This window comes from Nothoprocta perdicaria, unplaced genomic scaffold (assembly GCF_003342845.1).
Source record: "Nothoprocta perdicaria isolate Ctin4 unplaced genomic scaffold, notPer1 scaffold_7, whole genome shotgun sequence".
Classification (NCBI taxonomy): Eukaryota; Metazoa; Chordata; class Aves; order Tinamiformes; family Tinamidae; genus Nothoprocta; species Nothoprocta perdicaria.
Window position 1 is genome coordinate 9,465,310 of NW_020455976.1, and position 26,181 is coordinate 9,491,490.

General features: G+C 40.4%; 1 protein-coding gene across 5 annotated transcripts in view; it reads right to left on the bottom strand.

Moving 5' to 3' along the window:
• Positions 1-26,181, bottom strand: part of FGFR2 (fibroblast growth factor receptor 2) — a 69,063-nt gene that overhangs the window by 14,066 nt on the left and 28,816 nt on the right. For 3 of the 5 annotated variants that reach the window (XM_026050639.1, XM_026050643.1, XM_026050641.1), the window contains 4 exons: positions 13,073-13,263; positions 10,285-10,429; positions 7,933-8,135; positions 2,315-2,466 (listed from right to left, as the gene is read on the bottom strand). In XM_026050639.1, coding sequence (XP_025906424.1) covers positions 2,315-2,466; positions 7,933-8,135; positions 10,285-10,429; positions 13,073-13,263 — 691 coding nt within the window. The remainder of the gene's footprint in view (positions 1-2,314; positions 2,467-7,932; positions 8,136-10,284; positions 10,430-13,072; positions 13,264-26,181) is intronic. The other 2 variants (XM_026050640.1, XM_026050644.1) reach the window with 1 other exon arrangement.

The window sequence follows — 26,181 nt, forward strand, 5'->3', positions numbered from 1 at the left end:
TTCAGGAAGCTTAATTTTAGATCCAAATTCTTATTCTCTCTTTGTGCGAGGGGATGTGGGCCATGAACATTTGCCTAAAGAGCTCCTGAGACAGTGGGTTTAGGCAGGATACAGGGAGCAGCCTAGGAGAACCCACATTTGGGCCCAGCTGCGGGTACTTATCGTCCCACTCCTCCTTTGGGATGATACGAGGGCCAAACAGCCTTCATTTTTTTTTTTTTTTTGGAAAAAATGGGTAGCTGAGCCTGGAGGAAACTGCTATAGAATTATAATCACATTATGAGTGACACATATTTATATTTATTATCACAAACCTCTTAGAAAGAATGGTCACCGAGTCAAGCGCATGAGCAAAATGCCTTCTGTGGAGCATGTACCTGGCTGCGCAACCTGCACAGCCGGCATGGGGACTCCAGCCTCAGCTTTACGAGAATAAGGAGAAACTGAACCAGAAACTTCAAAGCTTCTGGTTCCAGTGCAAGTTCCAGTGCCAGATCCTGACTGCTTTACTCACACTGAATGCTACTTAATTCCAGAAACAGTGAAAGGGCAGAAATCCGGGAGTGTGATGCTGGTTAACACTTCAAGGTAGGGATCAGACTCTGTTGAGCRTTTCTCATATTAGAGTTCTTAAGGTCTTGATTTTCTGTGGCCAAATGCAGGAATCATAGGATATATATATAGGGACTGGTTCTCAAAAGCATGGAGCTTTGGACTTATCTCTGCTTCCATCAAAGTATGGGGTGCAAATTGTAGCGCCCTGGTCTAACAGTCTAAAAGGTTTGAAAATCTCACTTATCTGCTTGGTCAAGCMAGAGAAAAGTACTGAATGACGCTTCCTCCCGTGGGCAAGTCCGCAGGCTCTTTCTAAATGTGGTCTTAACATTAGTGCGAATTCCTCAATCTGTTTTGGATTGGTTTCTAAAGCAAATGCTGCTTTAAAAAGGTGCAAAGACTGAAGGGCAGCGCATGCTACGCTGAGGTCATCCTGCATTTATCCAGAGYGAAAATTGAATTTAGGATCTTGGCAGAGGACAAACATTTGCATTGGAAACTGCTTAATTTATGTGCTATTGCCCTGCTAGGCCGAAAGTAACAAACCCCTCATTGTGTGCCTCCGGCCCCCCAACCTAATAAACCGCCTCTAAATAGCCTCCTTTCATTGGAAATCTGCTCCACCTACATTTGTGCTCAATGTTGGTTTTAAATGTTTAGCACTCTAAAATTTTCCACATTTAGTGTATCCCCCTAGGGTATGGGCTGACAAGAGTGTGTACACAGGCCCCCACTGTTGACTATACTGCAGGTGGCAATTACAGCATTTTGCACCAGTTTTCAGCTACATAATTAAATAATTTCCAGAACAGTTGTCAGAAGGCTCAAAATTACAGCTCCTCCACCTAAGAGTTATGGATGAGTTTTCAAGGAAAATTGTTCATGATAGAATGTGTTATGTTTTAAAAACCACCTAAAGATTTCTTAAAACTAGTATTAACTTCAGTACATATTCATGTTTCTACCAGTCTTACATTACCTCTCTTACATACTCATGTTACATGAAAAAATATAGTTAAGGTTTTGGTGAGCCTACTCTGAAGTTCATTTTGCATGTTATTCAACAGRCTTTGAAGAAAATATTATTTAGCTACATAGTTCTGAATACAGAAGAATTCACAAAGCTCTGCTTGAAAACTACTAGGTTTTCAAGTAAGCAGAGAGGTCTTATACATAGATGCATACGATGAGCAAAATGTTCCAATAAATCAAAAATTATTTCCATTAACACAGACCAACACAAAGACAATACTGTAAGTTTCAGGCGTAAGAACAAGATCGTGTCATACCATGGTCTAGATTTCTTTGATTTCCAACATGGCACTATATTACCTATTTTTCAAACATTAACCATAGCAATCATTAAGAAGCATCAATATATGATGGYCAAATGTTGACTGTCCTTCAACAATGCATGTGTGCTGGTATCTGTTCTTGGTTATATCATCTACATTTGGAATAAAGTTTCAGATTTATGTCTTTACTAACTGAGAAGTTACATTTCACCAGGGTATCTGAAAATCTACAAGAAATCTGAAAATAAATCTCAGTGTCAGGCAAAGAAAAACCAGTTCCTATTAAAACAAACTGYACTCAGATAACGGAACTGATTGACTCTTGACCTTCTGAGAAGATTCAGGTTACCTGGATTTTCTTTTAGCTAAAGAAAACCTGGGAGATACTTGGAAAGAAGCTTCTTCATTCTGCGTCACGTTTTTCAAATGCACGTGGGCAGTATTAAGAGAAACGGACTACATACTTATCTCGTGGAAACTCCCATTTTGGGTCTTCTGGCAATTCATATTCCGAGACTCCTGCCAGCATGGGGGCATCAGCTGTGGAGGACAGACGGGTAGTTATCCTCACCAGCGGCGTGTTGGAATTCATGGAGGAGCTCGAGTCGGCCGACACCTGTGATTGCAATACAAGATGCAGAAAAAGGGGGACATGTAACCTTCATCCAGTAGCCGAAAACAGCAGCACGTGATAGCTGAGCCAGCTGCTATCAGGGGTTTAAGGAAAAAGAGTGGCTGAAACCTCAGTCTTCTAATGAACTGTTCTAGTGTGTTTACCCTCTCTTCAGCACAATACTGATCCCAGGTAAACTGCCAAGAAGGCTGTAGGGTCCTCTCACATATTTTTAAATGCTTAACATCAAAAGTATCTAAAGTTAGATAGTTAACATTAGTTTGGAGATACTTAAAAAAAATTCCACTAACTATACTGTTAAATAAAGATTCTAAATGCAACGTGGAAAGAGTTCATAAAAATAATCTCATTTCCTCCATTTCAAATTTTTGGAATAGGATTTCTCAACAACTCCAACATCAGTGCATTTTCCTTTGAACATCAACTTAATATTTAATGACAATTGCTATGAAAATAGAGGCATCAGCCATCACATCCAAGCCAAAAAAAAAAAAAAATCCAAAAAATGACTTTGGTATTTCTCCATAAAGTACTTCCCTCAAACCTGCAAACAGCAACCTGCTGTCCTTCAATCTCCACATTTCAAGGGAATATGAAAACAAAACAAAAGTGAATTTATTGCCACTCTGTCCCCTCTTGTAAGTGGGAATCCTCCTTCTCTCTTCAGGTTGCGACAGCCTTTGTGCCAGGCCTGTACCAGGTAGCCTGGGCAGCCCAAAGGTCCTCTCGCCGTCCTCAGTCCAAGTCCTCCATCAGTTGGCAGGATGTCCGTGTCACCTAGCATGGCCCGGACCCTTCCCAAAGCTGCAGCCTCAGTTTTTTCATGACCTTAAACAGTAGGTTTTGCTGCAAAAGTCTTTTTTTTTTTTTTTTTTTTTTTCCCAGAGAAAGATACTCAAGTTTTTAACATGACATCAAAAAAGCTTGGCTTCTTCACACATTTTTCCAAGACCAGACTACGAATGGAAAGAGACTTCATAAGGAAGAAGGTATAAAGGACTCAAAACATTCAAACTTTCAAAACATTAAACTTAGTAACCAGTTTTGCAGCCAAACAACAGACCTTCCCTCCTTCCTCATGCCTTGCTCATACAAGGCCAACCACTCCAGTAAGAAAGATGGGACACCTTCATCCTCACCCATCCTACCATCACCTGAGCCAGCATTTATTTTCAGGGAAGTACCAGGCACAATGGGGATGATAAATATGGTAACTGCTTGCAACACAAACAGAAAATTGCTGTTTATACAGACTATGTAACCCCAAATAAAGTAGTAAATGAATATTGAACTGAGTCCTGAGAGATGCTGGAGTCTATAGAGTCCAYTCTATAGAGGGGGACCCTCTTGCTGAAGCTTTCAGAACTGCATGGCAAGTGTGTCATAATAACGTGCTCCAAAAAAAAGACTTTTGGAGAAGACTTTCTACTTTTAAATGGCCTTTCCTCTTTTCTGAAAGAGTAAAGAATTAACGCTTGAACTCAGGCCTCAAGAATCTTTTTCTCGCAGGTTTAATGCACTATAAAACRATGAGGAAGGCTCCCTATATGCAAAGATCAGTAGACTTCAAGGGTGGTCAACTATATGCTCTGTCTGCATCAATGTAATAGAAAGTAGAAAGCCTTTTTCCAGATTGCTCCTTTTCCTTTCTCATGTGCAGAATTGCTATGAATATACAGGTTCAAGAAACAGTTCCGCTCCTGCAAAGGACACAGCACTGCAGAGTGCAGTCACATAGGCAAATTTCTTTTTGGTTTCCACTACATAAAGATTTATTAAATTATTATTTTTTAATTTAAYTTTAATTTTAATTTAATTTATTAAGTTTTATAGGAAACAGGCACAGTGAAGGCCATACTGAGTTTCCGAAGGAGAAAAGCCTGTTACCTCCAGATGTGAGGTCCCAAAGCGCTGTGACATCCCCATCTTAGCTAAGCTTGTCCTTTGGCCAAGACACCGTATTCACTCAGCTTTGAGATAATGCCTTACAAGTTTTATGTGACAACTTCTAAGCAGTGGGACATTCAAAACTTAAATGAATCTTTGCTGGAGTCTTTAAGTGCCATGTGGCAAAATCAGCTGCAGAACAGCATGTAATTGTCTGTAATTGATTATGAAGGGTGTTCTCCTTCATTTATGATTTATACCATATCCTGAAGCTCAGATCTGTCACTCCTGGCACTCGTGCTGTGAGATTTTAGCAGCCATGCAGTGATTTCCTACAACTGTCAGTTTTTTTTGAAGGCTGTGCTGTAAAAGTTCATTTGGAGGCATATGCATATATATATATATATATATATATGTATATATACATATATATATATAGAGAGAGAGAGGAACAATTAGTCAGGAATGTAATTGATGTTGACATAAAGCCTAACAGAAGCTGCCCATTGAGTGACTGTACCTAAAAATATTTACGGTAAATTCATTACCTGAAATCAAAGATTAGCATTTAAAATACAGAGTCCCATGAAGAATTTCTTCCAGAACATTTAAACATAACAAAATATAACAAACACCACTAAGCAAGTCAAAAGTTTCTGTACAGAGAAACCCAAGAATAARGCAAGAGACTAAAATGCATATGAAAGCAAACACCTTGCAACACATCCTATTAAAACTTCCTATTAACCTTTACACTTACAATAGATATAAATTAATACTTTTATAAAAAGAAGAAAAATGGCTTGCTGGATTTCCCTGTGAGCAGTTCCCATTTCTAAAATCAAGTCCTAGATCCCACTGAGGCTGAGGATTGTAGGGGGAGGGAACAGATCATTCCTGACTTCATCGTGACCCTTCCTATGAATGCTAAAAGAACCGCATTTTGGCAGGAAAAAAATGCCTGCATGTGGGGAATGATAAAATTCTGTAGTAGCTCAGACTAAATAGTCAATGTATGAGAATCCAGGGCTGCAAACTAAACCATATGTTACTCAGCAAGACTCTTATCCCACTTAGACAAGATGGCATGGCAGTCATGCAAATGCCTCTTCTTGCGCCAGGATTATTTTGATATCCAGATCCTTGGGGAATTTGACCTAAGAGCAAAGCGCTTCAAAAACAATATCAAGAATTCCCCAATATATGGTCTCATTTCACTGGAATCCCAACAAATTAGGCTACCTGACCCTGCTTCTCCTCTGTGTTCACACAAGGGACCTGGCATGAGCATTTCTCCTGCTCATTCTCACCTACCCCCTTTACAGCTTGGCCACTCTTTCTACTCCTCCCCATGCAGCGCAGAGGCAACGGAGCATGTTCCACCTCCTGTAATCTAATATAACAATGGGTGAAATGGCCAACGTAGCCACCAAATCAGAAATACAGATTTCCTTACAAACTTACAGTTGCTATTTTCCTATATGAACCCATGAGAGCAGGGAGCCCTTGAATGAGAAACTTGTGCTAATATAAAAGTGCTCAGGAGAATTGAGATTAGTGGAATTTTTGCTTGGGGCTTGAAATAAGATTCTCGCTTTCATGAGTTTATTGCTTTCCAAAGAAATATTCCCACTTTTAAAAGCAAAATGACATTTTTGCTTTGAAAACACAAAACAAAACTGATAAAAACCGATTTGACAAGCATGTTGTAAGACAGAGATTTTTCCTCTGTGAAAACAATGGCTTTGGAGAAGTTCCATATTGCATCATTTAATGATAAATAACTAAACTGAGGGCAGTGGTTGGCACTGAAGTCACATGCAATGAAGTAACACCATCCCCTCAAGGATCCATTTCCAACTGACACAACCGAGCTCACACCACAATCTAGAAACTTGGATAACAAAGATGGTCAAAGGTCTCCTCAGTATTTTTTCTGGCATCAACTCATCTTTGGGACATTAKGATGCTTTTAAATTGAGGCAGAAATCTAATAACTATCTTTTATGTGAGCAGCTATATTTTCTGTGCCTCTCTCTCTCTCTTTTTCTCCTCCTCTGTGTAAGTGTATAGTATTTTCAAATCTGCACAAAGGTGGCTACATACAGAACTGCAGGCAGAGAGATACGTGTAAATTGAGCTGAGGGCTTCTCGTAGCTCCTTCTGATATCCTCAAAGGCAGCTCTCCTCCCCAGTAATTATCAAGTTAATGAAAACACTGTGTAAACATACAAAACCCAGAGAGCGTATGTGGGAAAAGTCACACAACATAAGAATTAGCATTTTTTTTCTCACAAAATAAACCAAATATTTTTGAGAACAAAGTTCATGCCCTTCACCTCARGACTTATAGAAACTCAAAAAAATGGCTAAAGCATTAATAGAGGGATTTCTGACTCTGTGCAAATATGTGTCTAACCTTTCAAACTCTTACCTACACTGAAGACTTATTTTTAATTTAAAAACAATCTGCAGAAATCCTGCATAAAGTATTAATGCTAGAGATGGAACTGAACTGAAGTCCCAGATCCAAACTCCCCTGACCAAAGTTTCGACTCGTGTTCTGCAGATGGTCCCTATTTCTCATAATGAGGTGAACCAAAGGCTCAAATTCAGACTCCTCCCCGCGGAATCCTATAGCGTTGAAAATTTGGGTGTGGATTTTGTGGGTTTAGAGGTCTATTCTGAAGACCTATTGCAGAATARGCAAAACATATTAAACTGCAGCTTCAAAAGGAACAAGTCTTTCAGGAGACGATAATATGTGGGAATCTGGGCAGCTTTGGCAAGTGATGACCCATGACAAAGCCAAAGGCCTGTTTCTCGTTGAACTGGTTTGCTGCTCCTCGCGTTGCCCTCTCCAGAAACTCTTATTGCCAGGGAAAATTGCAAAATATGCCTCATGCAACATTCTTTTGTGCATTTCAAATCGGACATTTGCTTTTGTTACTCCCTCAGAAACATCGGCATCTTAATCAAACTGTCCTAGTTCTGCTTTAGCATCGCTCCTGTTTTCATTTCATTACGGTCCTTTCAGTCCTTTTCTATTTTGAGGTGGTTTTTGGATGCTTCAGTATGAATGTCCCTTCCCTTAAGTCTTCAAAAAAAAAAAAAAAATCTTCCTGAAAATTACCCCTCTGTATCTGGTACCTAGTTACTACAGTAATAGTCACCTTAGAAACATGGTAAATATACAATTATATACGATTCTGTTCCAAAGTTCACTTAAGTCAGTAAGAAGTTTTCCATCGACTTCAATGAGCTGCGGGATCAGGCCCCTAAATGCTTGAAATGCATTTTTTTCCATCTATAGACCGCTAATATAGAACATATTACAATTTTACATTTCTCTTCCAACATCCCCACCCTGGTTTTCTTGCCTTAAGACACACGCTTGAGGGTTACCCGTCCTCCCCTTCYAGCCTCCTAGGCGGCAGATTAAACCCACCCCTTACAGCAATTTGGTTAAGCGCTCCCTTAAGCCCCTATCAAAGCTCTCAACACAAGGACTTGCTGGCTTGGAGGTTTGGTAAAAGTCTTTTAAACTCTTTATCTACTTTCTGTTACCTGTCTGCGCAGAGGGATTCGCTTAGTCAGCTTGTGCACAGCAGGCTGGCTGCTGAAATCGGGCTTCTTGGTGGTGTTCTTCATGCGGCACAGGATGACCGTCAGCACCATGCAGGCGATTAAGAAGACCCCTATGCAGTAAATTGCTATTTCCAGGTAGTCTGGAGATGCCGGATATTCCTTCTCTTTTTCAGGAGCTGGATTGGAAGTTTTTAGGAGGGAACAATCATGCCACAGAGTTAGGACACAGGGCAAGGATGCTCAGTACAGTGCTTGGAGCAACAAGAAATGATAAAACGACAGGTAATTTTTGCAGTGCCTTTGAGACATATGGACTATTGCAGATATTTAGGTCATCTTGCAACCTGCCAGTAATTCCTCGTGCCTGATCACTGTTATAATTTTTTCTTTTGCCACTGCATAGGTGTGTCTATATGTGTTTGTACATGTACATATACAAACATAAACACGTGTCAGCTTGCTTAGGTAAATATATATACATAGCAGCAATATGGTGTGTTCAAATATAACTTTAGGGAAAACAAGGACTACAGTGTTCAAACGAGATTCATTTTGCTAGTAAAATCAAACTCCAAATAATTTTCACAAGCATTGTAAYTCCTTTTAGCCACATTAAAGACACATTTGAAGACAAAATGTTCAATTAGGTAGCCTAAAAGGATAGTCTCTAAACTCATAAATGGAAGTTTGTGCTGGAATCTGCATTGCTTGTATAGCCAAATTTCCACTGAATCTTGAAGTACAGAAGGAAAGGAGGATGCTTTCCTTCTCAAAGTGCTACTAAACCCAGGCTAGGCCTTTCAAGAAGCTTCCAAGAATCTGCCCAGACTCCTGTCAGTTCATGCTGGGTGCCRAATTCCCCTGAGGTTCTTTGAGGGAGCCAGAGTCAGATTAAAAAGAAAAATCCAAGAGCTGAATTGCCAACAACACTTTTTAATGTATTACCTGCCATACTAAGGCTGTATATTTTAAGTAAGCTCCATCTGTGGTTACTAGTTTACAAGATTAGATTTTAGAAGGAGTGTTTCTACCGAGCTGTTACTCTGATTGAAACCATTTTGAAATTATCTTCAAGACAGTTATATGCACAAACCCGGTCCCTAATCCTTTATCCGGAATTCACCCCCCGGATAAAGAGCATTCCATAGCAATCAGCGGTCACCCTACAAGCAATGCACATTCAAGCTGAAATTTCCTTGTGCCTCATTTTAGGTTTAAAAAAATATTTCATTCAAGAAAATTGGTTAAAATGTGCTCTTCCAGCACTTGAAAATGCAAACCCTGCTAGCAGAAGCAAGCTCTACATCGGTGCTGTCTGCTTGCTTGGTGACAAATCATGCAGACTTAGTTCTCACAAAGTGAGATGTAATAATGTTATCTTGTTCAATACATGTTAATAAACGCTAAGAAATTATCTGTGGAAAGTGGGAACATTTTCATCACATCTCACAAACCTCAGCAATATGCACATGCAGGTTTTGTACCTTTTAYTTGGGATTAACAATTAATAAATGGTAAGCATAAGGTGACCCAGCAAACCTCAGGTTATTCACATTTTTCCAAAGGAACTCCCAAGGCAGCTGCATTAGAGCCAACAGTAATAAATGAGACAATTTAACTAATGTCAGAATCAACTACGGTTACATCTTCTAACAGCTGATAACAATTTTCAGGCAATAAAGCACATTGATGTTTGTTTCTTTTAAAGACAGAAACATCATCAASCACGGTACAGCAGGACATGCTTTGCAGCAAAAGCGAATGACTACTTGCTTTCTTAGAACATGCAATGTTTAAAGATGCACGGAGCCGATTCCCAAGGTATGGAACGCACTGCTTCTGCACACAACCATTTGGCAATAAAACTAGAGCTTTCATAACAGATTTGGAKAATAGGTTAAAACAAATTTAAAAGTGAGTTTAGGAACGATGGTGGCCAATTGGTCTTCAAATCCCTAAGAAAATTTGAATTTTCTCTTCAGCAAACAGTTTACAATGATTATTGTGCGGACTTTCAGCTATCTCAATGCTAAGGAAGTGCACTCCTTAGCATTTCTGATGAACATTCAACGAGAGGTAAAAACATTTTAAATTAAGTACCATAGCCAAGCCACTTGTTTCAGTTTTTTCTTTTTGTAGTTGTATTCAAGAATATATGGCATTTGCTGGCTTGAGACAACCATTTTTTTAAAAAAACAATCATTGTAAAAAAATGCTGAAGAAGTCAAAAGTCATTTTCTCTGAGACAGAAGCTGTGCTACCCCTGCAGCAATCAATAAAGGGGAAAAAAAAGAGGAAAAACCACTGAAAGAGAGCAGTGTATACCTGGCAGAACTGTCAACCATGCAGTGTGAAAGGATATCCCAATAGAATTACCCGCCAAGCATGTATACTCCCCAGCATCCTCAAAAGTTACATTCCGTATATAGAGAACCTCAATTTCTTTGTCCGTGGTGTTAACACCGGCAGCCTAGAAAAAAAAGAGAGGGAAGCAAGAGAAAAAGCTAGACACTGAGAGAATCCTTGTGGATAGGGAGATGGAGCCACAGGGCTTTGCACTTTGGAAGGACAGAGGCGGAGAGATGCAAAGCTCCTTCCCCATCCACAATCCCTCATCCAAAAGCCAGTTACCAACAGGTCCCAGCTCACCTCAGAAAGTAATCAACACCCTTCACCGGACTTAAACTCACCACCTAAACATGCATGCAATCAAATGGCATGGAAAAATTAACCCACAAAGCTTTTTTTCCTTCTTTTTTTAATACAAGAACGTTGAGAGAGGAACAAAGAGAAAACAAAGTAGGACAGAATGTGGTATCCTTCACATGTAGTTACCTGTTCAAGAGAAAAGAATTCGCTTTGAAAATATATTCTGAGAGGGTGAAATAAAAAGGCAGATTCTGCTCCAAAAGACACAACTTAGTAGCTGGCTCAAGCAGCCTGCAGCCCTTCCATCATCCTCTGCACTGCACTTGAATACTCTACTCTGTGCAGTCCTGCCAAATCTCACAGTTTGATCCCAAGTCTGATAATATTTGATGGCTTGCTTGGAAGCACRGGGGAGAGTCACATTGCCAGGTAGGAATCTGAATTCTCTTTTAAAGAAGACCATTTGTGGCCATCGCAGATGTGGCAAAAAGCTGGACCACAGAGGTTCAAAACAAGGAGAGGGAAATATATGCTTTTCTAAATCTTAGAATACTAAAAAAAAAAAAAGTTAAAAACGGATTTTTTTTTTTCCTGGCTTCTTTGCTTGCTAAATCTCTGGCTTGACAAGCGATTGTGCAGCAAATAATCACCGTATCAGCGATTATCCAAACTTTTACAGAAAAGTACATTTAAGAGCCTTTTAGACCTGAAACTTTCCAGCTGTCCCAGGACAGGCACAATAGGGCATAAGCACCAAGTACTCTATCATGGAGATTTAAAAGAAAATATTTTAAAGGGAGAGAATGGAGAGGATTTTTTTTCCTCCCTTTGTCTCTACTCCATTCAAAAACACTACTTTGAAATACATTATGGGGGAATAATCATATTTATATTGAGCCACTTGCATTWTTGCCAGAATTCAGCAGTACTGCGGGCTTTTACCCACAGTAATGGGTGAACACAGTGGAGAAAGACAGGCACCTTGCACAGTTTCAGGAGATGTAGGAAGTTTTAAGTTACTAAATTGACCAGTGGCTGCTTATATGAACATTTCACGTATGTAAGTGTGCATGTGTGTGTATATATATATGGACGTATGTGTACATAAAAATATACACACTAATTAGATCTTAATTAGGTTGTTCARTGAATACCTTATATGAATTGTGAAGTGTGCAGAATTAACAACATACCTGAACATAAACACACACAGACACCAAATACAGGAGAGAACAAAGAAAACATTGASACACTGTTTACGATGCACACAGAATATTGTGGGAATTTTTCCATGGCGGCTGGTGTAACACCAGTTGCATCACCAGAGGAGGATTACAAATATACCACAAGGCCAAAGAGTTATCCTACAAGCTGCCTGCAGTCTCCCAAAGCACCATTTTCTCCAGCTTCTACATCCAGCTTTCTTTAAAAAACATTGTTACCTTGTATACTCGGCAGAACAGAGAGCCAGGCAGACTGGTTGGCCTCCCCTATATAATTGGAGACCTTACAAATATATTCTCCAGCGTCCGCCTCTGTCACATTGTACAGTGTCAGCACTTCAGCATTGGAACTATTTATCCCCGAATGCTAGAATAGACCAATAACACAGGAGAACAATGTAACTGCTGCCCAAAATGGACATCAATCTGTCTACGGTCCCACCACCAACACCGTCATAAGAATACGTCTTCCATTTCATGCAAGTAATACAGCGTCAAAACATTGAGCTTGGGGTTTTTTAAATCAGAAGTTTCACATGAGAAGGTAGAAAAGGGGAGAGGAGAAGCAGCATCCGAACTGGGAAACCAGCTATGTAGAATGATATGGTAGAGAGCTGTCTGTCCCGACCACCAACACTCTGGAGTTGGAGCTGGGCAACACCAACCAACTTGGAAAACTTCACGGTGAAGAATTTCCTTGAATGAGCTTGCTTAGGACACCTGCCAGTAAAGAACAACCTGGTGCAACTGAGATGCTGCATCAAGTTGATGAAAAACGGACATCTTTGCAGGTGCAGGACCTAAAGACATCTTTGCAGGTGCAGGACCTTGGTGGTCCCACCACCAAGCTTTGGTAGCGGGAGTTACATTACTGAATGGCCTTTGAAATAAAGATGTTGAAGAAATGCAAGAGAAATGGAGTAAATTCGTCTGGGTATTTTTGGACATGCCCTATCAATACATGTCAATGACGTGCTTTAAGACTTTTTTTTTTAAATAAATCATGCTTGAAACAGTTACAGATATGCAATTCTGCGGAAGCACAGAACACCAAAAGAGTGCCTATGAGCTGCAAAATAAGTATTTAGCTACCAAATGTTTGCCTGGTGTTTTATTTCATTTGTAACACAAACACTTCCATTTGGGAAAGAAGTCCTCATCTCCAAATACTTGGATTTGCATCAAATAAACTCAACGCTTCAAAGAAACCATCACCAGCATCAGCATCTGTAAGGCCTCACCTTTAAAACCTGAAGATAGGGCAACCCATCTGGTCCATATTTACTGCCATTCTTCTCTACATGTTTTATCCACTGGATGTGAGGCTGGGCATCGCTGTAGACTTTGCAGACAAACTCCACGTCACCGCCGACCACTGTGGAGGCGTTTGCGGGGAGACCAGCCTGGAGGATTGGTCTGTGCGGAGATCGCTCTGTTSAGATGGGGAGGGTGAGGGAGAAGAAGGGAAGGAGAGAGAGGGAAATAAAGATGCATAAATAAGCGGAGCTGCCAAGAAAACTGTATGTGAACCCGAGCCAAAAAGCCCTGTAAGCCTGTTGGCTGACTCCTCCGAAATAACACTGCAGCCAAAACGTATAACAAAAACTGCAGTTCAAAGGAGATGACTTGAGCACTACACTTGTAATATGAAGAATAGCTATTCGGGGGCAGGGGAGAAAAAAACTTTAAGCATTTGATAGTTTAATCACTTAAGAGTTACTGAGAAAGTATATATTTTGAAGTGTTCATTATAACAAGTGCCTTTGACTTCTGAAACATTCTAATTGGGTTAAACCCCCACAAATTGGAAAGATTAATCCGTTTTTAAAATGAATTAATAAKGTATTAAAATAAACCCAAAGGATTCTCACACAATGAAAGGCCAAAGCACTGTCCCTAAATATCCTTACGCGAGACACGTTCCAGGCAGCTTTTCTGGACGCTCTCATGGTTATTACGGAGTGAGCTGCTCTCTCCTGTCACCTCGACACAGCAACAGAGATCCCAGTTTGTTCTTACTCTGAGCATGACGCAAGGAAACACCGAGTTCTCCRAGAAACCGCAGCGTATTCAACATGACCCGATAAGGCTTTGCAGTCCGTAGGCTTGGCTACGTATTTATTGAGCGTGATTGCTCAAGCTTATGACACTGAACATACCAAGTGTATCCTGTGTCATCTGGGTACCCGAAGAGCCGCTCCAGTCGGTGCTCCCTGCCCAGCTTCGCGGATACGATAAACATCTTTGCGCAAAACATGAGCTGCGTGTGCTGGAAGTGATGGGAACGCTGCCCCGGCTATGACAGCGCTGCAGCTTTCTGTGCTCACACAGCCTCATCTAGAAGCTGCTAAGACCTTAGGGATGGTGAGCAGCAAATGACCTCAGCTCCCAGGCTGCCAGGGCCTCCAGCAGACGTGTTTTGCCAGATAGCAAAAGTGGGCAAAAAAATAATACATTTCATCCCAACATCTCCTAAGGAAAGACCTCAAAATGAACCCCCAARTAAGCAAAGACTCTACTGCATAGGCTGGGCAATGCCACCATCCCCAGAAGCCTTTGGAGAGCTGCTGCTTTCTTCATCACTCTGGGAGTTTGCCACCTCCTTTCCCAAAACTTAACTCTGCCCTTTCCTTCAAGAGGAACACCAGCAGCTTTTCTTATGGACATCTCACAGATTCACAGAATATTTAAGGTTGGAAGGGACCTCTASAGATCATCTAGTCCAACCTTCCTGCTCAAGCAGGCACACCTAGAGCATGTGGCACAGGGYGGCATCCAGGCGGGTTTTGAAGACCTCCAGAGTAGGAGACTCCACAACCTCCCTGGGCAGCCTGTTCCACTGCTCTGTCACYCTAACAGTAAAGAAGTTGCTCCTSTATATCTGTATATCACAAAAACCTTGTCACTTGGATGCTTCCATGTGTGTCTTAGAGTTCAAAGTTAAGGCTGAAAAATCTAATGTTAAAGCCAAAGGAAAGGTCCATCACTCATTCCCTACCAGAGCTGCCCATTCTCCTCCACACCGAGAATTCTTTCACAGGCAAGTAAAAAACAGTGGACCTAAATATTTATTATCAGAGGCTGCACACTGTTAAAGCTTGGACATTATAAGCCAAATCGACTGAATTTCAAGTCAAGTGCTCCTTCTTAAACATACTAGTTTCCAATAAACTGTTTCACAAGCAAACATTGCGACTGTAATAGCAAATAATGATGCCCACGGAACAATGGGATCTTTCATACAGTCCAATATATTTGGCATGCGGCAAACATCTACTGGGAATTAATTCACTGCGGCAATACTGGCAGCATACTACAAAGCAGCAGTCTTACTTTACTTGTGGCAAAAGTGCATTTGTGTAGCAGTTATTAAATTATTCCACAGCAATGTATGTCCTTTTCAAAGGATCTAGGAACAGTTTACTATTTTTTTAATTTTTAAATTACAGTAGAATGTCTAAATTACTATTTTATAGTTCTGGAGAGAACTTTTAAAAGTTTCTCACCTTACACTAACTAAGCTCTAACTCCATCTCTCTCACTCCTTCATTTGGGTACAAAAACAGCAAGCAAAATCTCCCTTTAATAGAAACCTTACACCATCTTCCAAAACTTATTACAGCTGCCTTCAGTATAAAATGAAACCTTAGAGAATGTTATTTAAAATGTTTTTTAGAAGTCAGTAGGCCTCATGTTTCATTTCTCCACATCAGGGTTTGATTTCCTTTGTGACCTTACTCTCTGCCCTTAAACAAACCAGAGAATGAGGCCTGAAACATCTTGGAAAAGTTCCTACTATGCCAGCATAACACACAAAATGTGCTTAGTTTATCCCGACAGACATCAATGATTTAATCTTTTATTGATGACTGTCAAACCTTTCCCCTACCGAAAAGAAAAGGCCAAGTAAAGCAGCAAAGGCAAAGTTCTTACCCTCTTGGCCTCAACTTCCTTAAAGAATTAAATAGCATGTGCGTGTGTGTGTGTGTGTGTGTGTATGTGTAAATATAGAATAAATATAAATGTGTAAGATAATTATGAAATTTCTACTTTAGGGGTCAATGTATTAAAAACAAACATTAGTTACCCCCTAACATATGGAGAAATGATCAGTATTTATTCAACTCCTTCATTTCAGCAGAAGGCAGTACTCCTAGGCCCACACAAGCAAGCAGTAGAGAAGCAGAACTTTGCATCCTCGTGCATATTCAGCAGGGCTGCAAGACAAACCTAGGACAAGTCTAGGACCACAGGAAATTAATCCAATATATTGTGTGGAAAATAGAACAGAATGGAGAAACTTGCCCTTACTAAAAATGACCAATAAGTATAGTCCATACAATACCACTTCATGAAAACACTCATTTCAAGATGTTTATGCTGTCTTCTCTAATTCTCTGCRAACTACACACATTTAAGAACTTTGCTTCTCACAAACCATATTCATAAATCTCACATCAGTATTGATGCTTAAATAGCAAGCCTTACATTTGCAAGCTGCCATCATCACTCAGACAACTGGCTCCACAAACATTAGCAGGAAATTTTATTTTCTTTTTGTTTCTGGTTTTTTTTTTTTTTTTTTTAAATGGAAGCCTGGCAAAGGAGTCAAAGCTGTCTTCAAAATAATACCTTCAAAGAAAGTTGTTGAAACTAACTTCACCATGAACAGCCTTTCTGAAAAGCATTTAAAAATACACATTTACCTCAAATAACTTAACAATTCTTATCAGAACAAACACTAAGCTACAGTGACAATATATGTCTTTAGTTAGTTCACTCAGACAGCAATATTTTGATAGGAAACAACTTGGGAACTGAGCTTGTAGCTCTGCAGCCCTACTGATTTCAATATTGCCCTTCAGTGTTTCACACTGAGCTCAATCAGCCCCCTGAGAAATAAAACTTTGCTAATTGACCTTCGGCATTTTAGAGTGGTCCACTCTCACTGCTAACACAACATGTTTTCAAAAACAAGTCTTACTATATGCTGTAATACAGAAAATCGCCCCATGCACAAGCCATCCTGTGCACTAACACTATAAAATATCATAAAAGGTAGGAAGTATAGCTTTTATTCCCATAAATATTAGTTRCTTATTGAACCAAACAGTTCTAAAAGATATTGCATAGTTTTGCCCTGATTTCTTAAACAAAGTCTTTCTTAGTTTAGCAGATATTTAATGGATTTTTAAAAGGGAAGTATGTTTTCTGCATATTGACTTGAAAGTAGTTGAGCCAAAAATCAAAAAATATGTATACATCTCAGGATACTGTGTTTCATTTTTATTCTAGTTCTCCCCAATTTCTGTAATATTTTACAGCAAGAAACAAGCTTGATCCTCTGTATATAGGAAGTGCTGATGCCTGCCTTAAAAAGCAGGCAAGAACCCTGCTTGTTTTGATGCAATCAAGAACACCTCTTTTTGAAGGGTTAATTATTTACAAAAGGCAGAGCCCYGATGACTACTCTTGTGCAGGTCATATTCACAGCTACAAATACCTAAGCCATACACCACCATAAAGATTCTCAAATTTCTGCTTGACAAACAGACTCACCATCTGAAGAAAAACCCGATAAACAGAAATGGCCAATGGCTTAGAAGAACCTGTCATTTAACCTGTTAATGTCAAATCCTCAGGACAGAATACTTTTCTCTAAGAAGAAAATCTGCAAAGAGTCCAAGGAAGATGGAAGAATCCAGGGCCTTCATCTCACAAGTTTCCTAAAAAAAAATGTCATTATGGCTGGAATTGCTCAGGAATCTCCAAACCCCACACAACACGTTGGGTTCGATTAGAATTTATCCTGTCACAGATGAAGGAGAGACAAGGAAATGGAAGGAGTATTCTGGAGATGACGCCATCAGAGCTTGGAGCTACTTCACCAGGCGGTGCTGAGAATTGTCTCTGTAAGTTTAAGCCCCCTGGACATATAGGTYCTACTGAAGACCCTCATCTTGCAAATGTAGAGCATCTATTTCCATTTGATCATCTTATGCCAAGGTAGCAGAGAGAGCAGCAGGGCTACGTGGAGGGAASAGATGCTGCATGCTCCGAGCTGGAGGAGGATGCAAGAGGGCAGGACTTGCAGCTGCTAGAGGTCCAAGTAGAGCACTTTGTGACTGAAAAAGTGGCACTGTTGCTCCTGGAGGGCTCTGGCAGGGCGAGGGGACAATAACCCCGGAAGGGGTGAGCTCCGGGGCCTATCCAGAGGCCAAGTCTCCTTAGCAACCTGRCTGTGCCAAGGGCTGGGAAGAGCTCCGGTAATTGTCTGTCCCAACCTTCTCGTCACCCTAGGACAGACAGTTCAGGACCTTTCATGAGAGCTAAAAGCCAGAACCAAAGCCCATTGAAGTCAGGAGAAAAAACTCACATGGAATTCAATGGGCTCTGGGTAAGGCATTTAATGCATTTCAAAAAAAGAAAAAGAAAAAAATGAAAACTAATCTTATTTTCTCCTTTTGAATGGGCTTGTTTCCTCTCCTTGCAAATGTGTGCTCAAGTGCAGGCAAGGAAATAAAAGCTGAATAGCAAATCTAAGACCAAACATGAATTCTCTGGACAATGGACAGATCCTCAATTAAAAGAAAAAAGAAATCGAGAAATTGAATTCTTTTCTACAATCTTTAATTAGCCAGGCACATTTATCAGAGCATTAAGTACTACTTTTTTTTTTTTTTTTTTTTTTTTTTTTTTTTTTTTTTTTTTTTTTTTTTTTTTTTTTTTTTTTTTTTTTTTTTAGTGTTACTGACTCCTAAGGAGGCATCTTGACAGCTGCCACTGTGAAGCTACAGAGGCCTCCCTCAAATTATGCCTTTAAGTGAGGCATCAGTAACCAGGCGAGGTCTACAGCCCTTGACAGAAATTCTCTATCTTCAGTCATCACTGACTATAAAATTAAGCAATTCCAGCTGTCTCTCTGCTTAACAGAAAACACAGTCTTGCGGTGCCCCTTGCCTTCTCTTGCCCTGTTTGTCACAGCAAGTTCAGCTCCATTTGCTTATTTTGCATGATTCTGCCTGAACCCTGGAAGTCGTTCTGCCTCAGGTACATTCTTGGTGGCATTATGGACTCTGTGAAAACACCGCCCATTCTCAACTGCCTTTCTTCTGGACCATGCAACATCTGTTGCTTTGGAAAACTGCAAATTATCTTTCAAATTATGGGTCTCTCAAAAGCATCCCAGAGTTTTTTGAGACTGACTGTAATTACTGCTCTTATGTGCCTTAGCATCCCAAACTTGTAAGACTGGCTTTAAATCAATCACAGGTTTTTCTGCCATACATTCAGACTGAAATATTTCTCTTAGATATTTCAGCTTCACTCAGCTTGCTGCGCTCATCCCATATTTCTGCAGTGTCAGGCTCCAGAAGGCAAGAGAGGTCAAGGAACCACACTGTAGCTGGAAGAACATGTTACAAGAAGGCTTCTTCTCAAGCAGAGCTCAAACTTCCCATAGGGCCAACGTGTCCTAAGCTGAGATACCTGCTTATTCTCAGAAGTGGCATGGGGTGAGGGAGCTCAGGAGTAGGCAAATGACATTAATGATGAGCCTCCCAGACAACATCTTCAGAACAAGCATTTCTGCCTGTGCAAGGCTCACTCTACATTCACTCAACTTCTGGCATCCTGCTGAGACTGTACACGTTCATACTATTATTGCTGGCTCTGATGATGTTTTTTAGTGGTGTGGAAACATACTTCTGGGTGAAGGCATTTACTAATGTCAATGGACTAACCACAGGGCATCCGTCTCTAGTCACTACCTGTTTGGGCTAGATATGAAAAAGAAGGATTATAACTTCTTCATTAATTTTTTGTCATTCACTTCTCCAGACATTGGTGATGACCTTCCCCATTTCTATCCTGCTCTAGTAGGACAGAGGAAATAGCTTAGAGGAACAGGAGACATATGGGGTCACCGATCCCACCTACACCATCTGCAAATCTGGCCTAGGTTTATGAATACTCAGGGGCTGGATTAATAATTTCTCTATGAATTAATTGCTGGAGAATTCCAGCAGTAGTCAGAGCAYGAGGAATTGCAACCGATTTCTCTATAAATGCAGCATTATTCAAACTCTTGTAAAGGCTCTGATTTGAAACTACCCTTGTTTTCCATACCCCTAGGTGGAGTGACATAGGAAGGGTCTAACCAAACAGATGTCAGAGTCCCCACAGGAATTTCCTCCTTCAAGGTAACTTTCTACACACAGGCCAAGCTAAACCTCYACTTCCTCACTCCAGAAATTAGCAATTGCTGATGGGGGCCAGCGCTCTATTAAATGCCAGAAGGAAAACACTGCAAACTCCACTGTTTGCTCAGTGATGTGGAGGAGTAAGGCTGAGTGTTGGCTGCTTTTTCAGGAGACCAGAACCAACTGAGCAGGTGTAGGCACAATGCCTCTATTAATTAATGTCATATACTAAATGTGAGGCAGGAACTGAGTAGCTTCTACCAGCTGCGTGTCAGTTTGGTTTCTCTTCTGCATAATATGAAGCACTGCACATTGTTTACAGCCAATTCAGAAGTGCTGCTGAACTGTCATGTTCCATTTGTATATACATGCATACAGAGACAGACCTCTCAAATCATTGCCTAGGTAATTTATATAGACCAAAGTAGCATCTGTGGTAAGCTACGGCCAATGCTCTCTTCTAAAACTCATTGTAAAATCAAAAATGTTTTAAGGCTACAAGGAATTACCCGTCACTGTTATTAACATTAAGACCAGTACAAAGTAAGGCACCAGGGAACTGGCTCCATAGTGCTCCTTCCCGTCACTGAATACCACTTTCTTATAAAATTAAACATACTAACACTGTTTATTAAATCATTTTAGGTCTAAAAGTTAAAACATTACAATAGAAAGCAAGTAGACAGCATGATACCTATAGCAAAGCATTCAGACCATCTAACTTACTTCTGCTACCTAAATCCTTCCTTTTAAATCTTCACCAGGACATAATGTGTATTCAACCTCTCTGTCCTTGGCTTCATCACCTTCACCTTGGACTTCAGGTGTTGGCACTACAAAGCTTCACTCAGGTTATCCCATCTGTCTCTTTGGATAGCACAACATGGATCAATTTGAATAGCTCTACAGCACAATTTTAGCTCATTTCCCTACGTGCATTTTTGCTAAGGCACATGTTCCAACAGCAGCTTTTTAACATAAACTCATCTATGCAATTCTTTCTCATATGGCAGGAGAACAGGGACTACGAAGAGCCTGAACTATATCATCCCAGGAGCCTGAAGGCCTTTACAGCTGGGACATGAAGCTGAGGTCTGATGAACTTATCCCGAATGGGATAATCCCAACACCAATTGATCCCAAATGAGATAAGGACATGAAGCATTTCCCTGGACTTCAATCTAGTAATTTCCTGCCAGCCAGGGAAGAGAAATCTGTAGCAGGACTGACAACATTGGCTTATCTCAAAGCCTGCTGGTGTCAGTGAGAAGAGTAGAAAAACACATCAGAACTAGTTAAAACATAGTCTTTCAGATCACACATATATCAGAGGGTTAAAAGAAAGAAGAATGTCCTGTAAGTCAAGGACTAATGCACACAACATGAATGTTCTTGTTTTAAAATGTGAAACTGTCAACAGSGTTTCAATACAAGCCTGTCCTTTATGTAAAGCCCCCTAGACAAGGTGCCACAGGGTGTGTGTTTTACCAGCCTCATAAAGCAAAAAGRGTCACAGCGGAGAGATTCTTTCCATACTAATCCTGCATTATCCTGCACATTGTGCATGTATAAACAAGTCTTCTATACGTGTCTGAACAAAGGAGAAAAAAAGTCTTATTTTGGTGTGAAAAAAAAACAAAAAACACAAGGAATAGGACAATGAGGAACTGAAATTTTGAAAAAAAACATCTTTAGCTTCTCATCAGGCAAGCAGCACAATTTTATTGTGCTAGCGAGCTCCAGAAACTGCATTAAGTTCTGTGCACAGAGGCATCATCCTGCCCTGCGTGCGCTCCCAGCGCTTGGCTGCTCTAATTGCAGCGATGGTGCAGGGCATCCAGTTGACTGGGAGCTGGATGGGGCTGTGGAGCAGCCCCTGCCAAAGGCTTCCCGTACGCCTGGCAAACGGCACCTCTCCCACAGGGATGACGTTCCCTCGGAGCTGCAGGAGATCCAGCTCATTGGTGCRCCCGCGATTCCAGAAAGCACACAGTGGGAGTCATTCCTGCTGCTGCTATTGGGACCTGACCGCATATTTTTCATCCTCCAACCTCCCTTCCTGAAAAACAGCTCTGTCCTTAAAGTAAAATGGAAAAAATATTAAGTAAACCTGTAAAAGCACTTCTGCATTCCTCCACTTCTGCGCCCTTTTTATACAACACACTCAGTACACGGAGGGATGCAGGTGTAGAGCTATCAGGACTCCCATCTACTCACTGTTTCCAGCATCTCCCTGGCTCCAATCCCCCACACTAGACAGCTCATTTCTGCAACATCAAGTCTTTAATAAATCTGTCCTAAATACTGGATACTGAAGCACCCCTTTACTACTCTTACACAGACTCCAACTGTTGCTATTACCATCTTTGCTATTATATTTCAGGTGATTCTCATAAATGAACACAGAGCTTGCAAGACAGATGATGCAGCAGCTTTAACAGGAAACACTTAAGCTGGCCACACTTTGACAGAGATTTTGTACTAGAAAGTCCTTTTCTAGGTAATTTTCTATTTATTGATCCCTCTTCTGTGTCTACATTTYGGTGGCATTAAGCATACCTAGCCTCATGGATAGAACAGCAGAACTGTCTTAAGCAGCACACAAAATTAACACCACTGTTTCCCCTCATTTGAGCACCTACCAATATTTTATAGTGAATAAGACATATGCTCTCACTAAAAAAAGAGACTCCTTTAAGCCTGCTAGCTGTACTTGGTAATGGACAGATTTACACCCTACCCACCCCACGACCTTGAAGCGCCGTCTGAGCTGAGCAACATTTGACAGTGAGGGGGGAAAAAAGTCATTTATTTGAATACTCATTCAAATGTAGAGCTAGTAGCTCATTGTGAATGCCCCGAGAATTGTTAGCATAGATAGCAAAGCAAATGTGCAGTCTAACTGAAATTATATTGGTCAGTAAAATGTGATCTAGTAGCAGAAACATTGCTGCAAAAACAAACTAACCAGCAGAAGAATATTAACCTGTAAATGCAGAATGCCAGTATTTTCTTTTGTGAACTTCAGACRTCAAAAATTTCCACATATTCATACAAACTTTAGAGTAACCTAAAAATAATCATAATCTTTTACATATTCAGAGCACTTGGCTATTCCAAAGTGTTTAAAGAACTATGATTTTTAATGTGTCTTTTAAATTATAAAGAAATTAGGCTTCGCTTTATTTCTATGTTTTAACRGAACTGCTATGGAAGCTGCATCTTGGGAACCGCAGGGATCCAAAAGATGACCTAATGACATAAAATCCTCAAAATTGGTCAAATACAACCACCACTGGATTCCAAGCCACAAAACAGTCTGCACCATAGTGAGAAGAGAAAACAGCAACATGAAGTTTGCCAGGGCAACTTATTTTTTCTAATAGCCACAGAATTTCACATTTTACTGATTTGTCCAAACTTCCGTGCTTCTAGCTCTCCCATCTCACCCCAAGACCTAGCCTCAGCATAAACCCCAATTTCTGCTACTTTACYATCTTCTGTCTATCTGTACCAAGAAATTAATGACAAGGTACTTATGAGTTTTTTAATACTTGAGATAACTGAAGTCTGCTTTGGAAGAAAAGGAGTTTTACCAATTTTCAGCGAAGAGCACTGCCAATTTTCTCAGCAACAAAAAGGTTGGGAAAGTCAAAAAAACCCTCTCATTACGTACAGATAGGGCTTTGACGAGTGCCAAACTGCACATTCAACAACACAGCAGTCTTGTTAGCATCTTCAGACAACTCCTGCAAATTCCTACTTGTATTTCCATGGGTACGATACTGCATGAATTACAAGGCCTGATTAAAAATGATAATAACAGAGCTGAAACAATATCCTGTACATCATTCATCAAAAGAAAAAGAAATACCTGCCTCGGGGCTGTAATAAGACAGAAAGTGGGACAGGGAGAGCAGTCCTCCCACGGAAGATTCTGCGGGAAGCATTCCAAACATGACAAATTCAGCCTTCACCCAGCAGATGAAGTAATGACACTAGTATTTGTCCATAAAACGTAATTTAGCCAGACTACTCCAATGAAATCAGAAGCTTTAATGCTATAAAACTAGAAACTTGGGAATATTTGTACCTTATTAAGCGGGGGGAAGAGGTGAGGGGGAAGATTTAATTTTCCCTCAGCTTGGCTGAACCATCACACTGTGGCCTTTGTTTTCAACAGTGAACCTCCATCACTAAAYAATTTGTGTCATTTCTTCTCAGAGACCCATTTGTTGCCCAAAGCCTAATACCAGGTGTAAAGTCCACATTCAGGCTTATCAGCACTTGAAATAAAATTTTCTCCCCTCTCAGACTAACCAAACACCTGAGGGCAAGCAGCAACGTGGATTCCTTCATGCTTTCAGCCTCYGTCTTGTCACGTCCTGGGCCCCAAGCACCCAGGCAAACATATCAAGCTAAAGCTTGTCCATGTAAAAGAGCTAGTCAACAGCTCGGAGCACATCTGCCAGAGACGCAAGTTTAGGCTTGGTTGTAATATCTACACTTAATTCCTGCCAGACATGAGTGATGCAACATGCAAGGTATGTATTGAGTTGGTGGCAGTTCCTTTTTCCTAAGAAATAATGCTTGGAAACTAAGAAACACACAGGAGTTAAATCAAAGTAGTTCTGAACTTTGTTATGAAGAAACAAATCTTGGCAAAAACAAATACCAATGCATACGTTTTCATGAATTCAGAGCAGACAAAATGGAAACATGTCCTAAAAAAGTGAGAAGTGTGTACATACATATATGTGTGTGTGTGTGTGTGTGTGTGTGTGTGTGTGTGTGTGTATGTGTATGTATATCTCCATGCCATGTTTGTGGCTAAAGCCTCTGAAATCACAGGAAAATCCAAAAATTAGACTGACTAGAAACATAAGCAGAGCTTCTTCTTGTGCATAAACATCGAGAAACACAAATAGTGAATAGGTATCAATAGTACAAATCAATTCCCATTTTAATAACCTATAAACAGCATGAGTAAAATGCTCTCCAAGAGTTCAGAAAAGAAGCCCAGCAGCAAAGCTACTCACACACGTAATTTCTAGGGCACAAGGTTTAATCTTGAGAGTCATTTTAAACGACTCCCAGATGAGAAGTTATTCTCACACTGTTTTCATATGAAACTACAAATTACTGYTCAGGGACAACTGCTTAGTGCTCATCTACCTCCGCGGTTCCTTCCTCCGCAACACGAGCCAAAAACACGGATATGAGGCAAAGATCAAAACACAGCTAAGCTGGTGTGCRGAGGCGTGTTTTAACAAAACATATTTGTCACAAACTGTGCTCATTTCTAGGGTAAACAACAGCATCTTCATACTTTTGTGGAAGATGTGTGGTGCTATGGCAGCAGCTTAAAAAATATATAAATAAAAAGAGATAATGTGCAGAACTTAATCTGAAACCAAACTGATCTTTTGTTTCCCTGGATGATGACATTAAATAGGGCAGGAATAGCTGCAATATGAATGTTCCTTGACTAACCCTTTTTTGCCGTTAAAGTTTAAATTCAATTAGTTACTTCCCTGCTTAAACAGAACGGCTGCTGCTGAAATTGCACTCTAACTATAATTGCAATCCAAGGGTGATCTAATTATATACAAGTCTCAGTGGCTGCATTCCCACGTTGCTTCCTGCAACCCGGATTCACTACAAGACGACTCCAAAAGTTAAAAACCACACAGTTTTCAATTGCTTTCCCTTAAGACTGTCCGACTTCACATACGCTTAACAAGGACAGAGTTAGTCTATTAGCAAGCTCACTATAAAACCTAAGTTTCTACCTGCCATTAAATACAAAAGAATAAAAAGGCACTTCAGCTGCCTATAAAATCCAGCTGATGGGCTAAACTTTATAAGGGAAAGAACGTTCTTTAATTAAAGCGCTGGATTAGGACTCAAGTACCAGCTTTCATTTTAGGCTCTGTCACAGGCTTACGGCGTGACCCAGGGCAAGGATCACTCAGCAACTCAGATCTTCATCTCTAAAACGGGTCCTTCTGCCAGGATCTCTGTCTGGGCTTGTAAGCAGTTACTGTGAGCAGTAATTGCAAGTGTTGCCTTGTACATCACATAGCTGATAATAATTGAAGAATTTGGGTAGTATTGTAATAAACAGCTAAAAGTGGTGCTCTTAGCTG